Source organism: Charadrius vociferus, unplaced genomic scaffold (genome assembly GCF_000708025.1).
Source record: "Charadrius vociferus isolate BGI_N301 unplaced genomic scaffold, ASM70802v2 scaffold54, whole genome shotgun sequence".
NCBI classification, from domain to species: Eukaryota; Metazoa; Chordata; class Aves; order Charadriiformes; family Charadriidae; genus Charadrius; species Charadrius vociferus.
Window position 1 is genome coordinate 637217 of NW_009648350.1, and position 3600 is coordinate 640816.

The window sequence follows — 3600 nt, forward strand, 5'->3', positions numbered from 1 at the left end:
CCTGCGACCCCGCGCGGGCCGCGCGCCGACTCACCACCACCGGCCCCAACCCCCTGTGCGCATGCGCCCGGCCGCACCGCCACGCTGACGTACGGCGCGAGCCGCCGGCCGGCTGGGGGGCGCGACGGTCCTGTCTTAAAGGGGCTACGTCGCCCTGGGAGGGGAGTGGGGCCCGACCTGACCCACACCCAGACCTAGACCTAAACCAGAGCCAGACCTACACCCGGGCCCAAACCAGACCCGAACCTACTCCCAGACCCAGGGCCAGGCCCAAATCTAGTCCTAGACCCAGACCCAGACCTGGACCGAAATCCAGACCCAGACCCAAATGTAGTCCCAGCCCCAGACCCAAACCCAGACCTAGAAGCAGACCCAGACCCAAACCTGGTTCCATTCTATCAGCGAGGTGGAGGTTGGTCTCTTCTCCCAAGGAACAGGCGATAGGACAAGAGGACATGGCCTCAAGTTACACCAGGGGAGTTAAGGATGGATATTAGGAAAAATTCCTTCACAGAAAGGGTTATCAAGCATCGGAACAGGCTGCCCAGGGAAGGGGTGGAGTCGCCGTGCCTGGAGGAATTTAAAAGACATGGAAATGTGGTGCTGAGGGACATGGTTTAGTGTTAACTTGGCAGTGCTGGGTTAACGGTTGGACTTGATGATCATAACCAACACGATTCTATGATTCTATACCCAGAACCAGACCCAAACCCAGACCCTAACCCAGGCTCAGCCCCAAACCTGAACTAGAGCCAGACGCAAACCCAGCCCCAGACCCAACCCCAGGCTCAGACCCAGACCTGGTCCCCAACCCAAACCCGGACCTGCCTGGTGTGGCGGTGGCAGGGCTGCGGTGGCACCCAAACACAGCCCTCGCACCACGCTCCCTGCTGAAAAACAGCCCTGTTCCGGAGGTACCGGCCATGCTGGGATGGCCACCAGCTGTACTGTGATGGCCACTAGCCATGCTGTAATGGTGCCCCTCCAGGAGGCGGCAGGAGGCACCCGCCCCGTGCCCCTCACACCCTGCCACCATTTGGGGTGGCCACCTCGCCTCACGGCTCCTACCCCACCCCAGTGAACACCATCTCCCCCACCCCAGCCCTCGCTTCCCACTCGAGACAGCGACACAGCCGCCTTCCAGGAGGAAGCTGCCATTCTTTTGTCCCCCCAACCACATTTCCTCCCCGGTGGCATCTTTCGCAAGAGACCCTTGCCCAATCCCCCAGCGGGGAGAAACGCCTTTCCTGCCGCCATGCCACTCCCCGGTGCCTGCATTGACCAGCCATCCATGCAGACATTGAAACAGGTCTATAAAGTGTCTCTCTTTTATTGTTGAAAAACGTAAAACCATTCAAAATACAAATAGGGGACAAAAGGGGGTCAAGTGGCGAGGCGTCGCTGGTGGCTGTGGGGGCCTCAGCCCCCCAGGAGCTGGTGGAGTGGGGCTGGGGTCCCTCCTCATGGTGTCATTAGGACACCTAGGGCTCGCCGTGCTGGTGGATGAAGATGGGCACTGGGCTGCGTCGATCTGGCCGGCAGCCCCCCAGCAGCTACCAGAGACACTAGGAGCCCCCAGTCTGGCTCTGAGTCCCAGCTGGGCAGGAGCTGGTGGAGATAAAGCATCGTCTGGCTGGTGTGGGGGGCTGAGGCCTCACTGGATCTTTCTCCGAGTGCTCTCAGTACAGCGGTTTAGGATGAGGTCTTTGCTGGGACGGGGAGGGACAGCAGGCTGAGCCTTGTTCTCCTCTCGCTCGTTTTTCTCAACTGTGGGTAAAGCAGATGTACTGATGGGTCAGACCACCCAACACCTTCATGTGAACATCCAAAGCTTCCTATCTAATGGCCACCAAAGCGCCTGCCTCCCCTCTCCTCAGCCACATGTGATGGTCTTCCCAGAGGTCGTCATGGTGAAATAAGCCCATCAGTACTCGTCTGGGAGCTCTGCTCAGGTGGGAGCCCAGCTCTAGGTCTGTGCGAGGAGCTGGTCTCCCTTGGGAAGGTCATGGGTCCTGCATGGGGATTACCAGATCTAAAGCGTCTGCCTCAACAGCAGCCGCCTTCTTCATGCAACGCTTCCCTCTAGGGGCTTTGCTGACAGCTGACGTACATGACAATGATAATGGCAACAGCAGCACAGGTGAGGTTAGGTGCACAGAGGAAAGCACGGGTCCTAAATGTGGGCTGACCTCCCACCAGGACCATATTCTGCTCATTCTGTGTCACACCTATAACCAGATGTAAGAAACCTCATTGGAAATAAACACTTTCCTGCACATGCTTTTCCCATAGGAAAAGGGTGGACAGTCAAGGTATGACCTCCATGTGCTGTCATGCTCCAGCAACCAGCGTTGGAGGGCATGGGCTGTGCCTGCAGGACTTGCCTGCGTCCAGGGCAAAGGCCCTGCTGAGACTTACTGATGACATTGGCCTTGTTCTGGAATTTTTCCTTCATGTTCCTCCGGCTCTGGAGGTACTTCTTGCTGTTCCTCCTGTAGGTCTCCTGGCTGATCTGCTTCCGTCCCTGCTTGTGGATGCTCTTCGCGTTTCGGATGGTGGATCTGCAGTGAGTCAGAAACAAAACTTTCAGTTTCTGTGCCGGCAGCTCTCACGCCTTGCACTTTCTCGCTAAGGATTTGCCCAGCCCTGCCTCTCACGGACCTGCTGCAGACAGACCTCATGCTTCCACCTCTGCCTCACCCAAACCCCAATATCTGCTGTGTGGTTTTGCCCGGTGGATGCCAGCCCCCGAGGGCAGCCGTAGGCAAGATGTGATGTACGGCGTGCTAGGAGGCAGCTGGAGAAATGCTTTAGAAGCACATACTGAAGGGTGAAGCCTGAGCACAAGTCATGATGGGGATGGTGAGGTAAATTGGGCATAAGGCTGAAAGGATGAGAGATTTATCCAACAGAGTTCAAGCAAACCTTGGCAGTGATCTATAGCCCTGGGATGGATGGACATACAGTATCTGTGCTGGCTGCAGGACTGAGATCCCTGGCGTGGTGTTTGGCGTGGCGCCCCAGTCTCCAAGGGTCAGTCTCTGGGCCAGGGGAACAGAGTGTGGGGTACGTACCAGTGTGCACCTGGATGTGCGCTGTGGAACCCACAGCAGAGAAACTACTGAGAAGTGAAAGGCTGAGCAGCCTGGGTCTGTGTGGTGGCATGCTGCCGCAGGGGAACCCCCAGCATCAGGGACTGTCCCCAGGCAGGGAGACGGAGGCCACCACTTTGTTTTCACTACCAGGGCATGAGCAACGTGGCTTCTGACATCCATCCCATGTCATCGTCCTCCTGCTCTGCTCAAGGCGATGACCCCTTGCTGTGCCTGCCTGCCTTCAGCCTCTCCCTGGTTTGGGCACATATCCATCTCAAAGCAAAGCTCTTGCCCACAGCAGCAGGTCACCACCTTTGCGAGAGGGCTCAGCCTAGGGACAGCATTCACCATGGTGGGGCAAGTCGCTGTCCTTGAAATAGGCCACCTCGCCTCCCCCAAGGGTGTCAGTAGGCATCACTGCGCTCAAATAGGTGGATTTGGGCCATTTTACATTGTCTTGCACTCAATCTGTGCTCCAGCAGAGCTGGATTTTGAGAGATGTTAT

At 57.4% G+C, this 3600-nt stretch overlaps 1 protein-coding gene across 1 annotated transcript in view; it reads right to left on the reverse strand.

The window, feature by feature from the left end:
* Positions 1-1612: 1612 nt before the first annotated feature.
* The window catches only part of NCF1 (neutrophil cytosolic factor 1), an 8423-nt gene continuing 6435 nt past the window's right edge, over positions 1613-3600 (reverse strand). Inside the window, exons 10-11 of the mRNA XM_009885099.1 lie at positions 2419-2561; positions 1613-1767 (exon numbers count right to left, since the gene is read on the reverse strand). Of these exons, the coding sequence (XP_009883401.1) occupies positions 1655-1767; positions 2419-2561 (256 nt within the window). The 3' untranslated portion in view covers positions 1613-1654. The remainder of the gene's footprint in view (positions 1768-2418; positions 2562-3600) is intronic.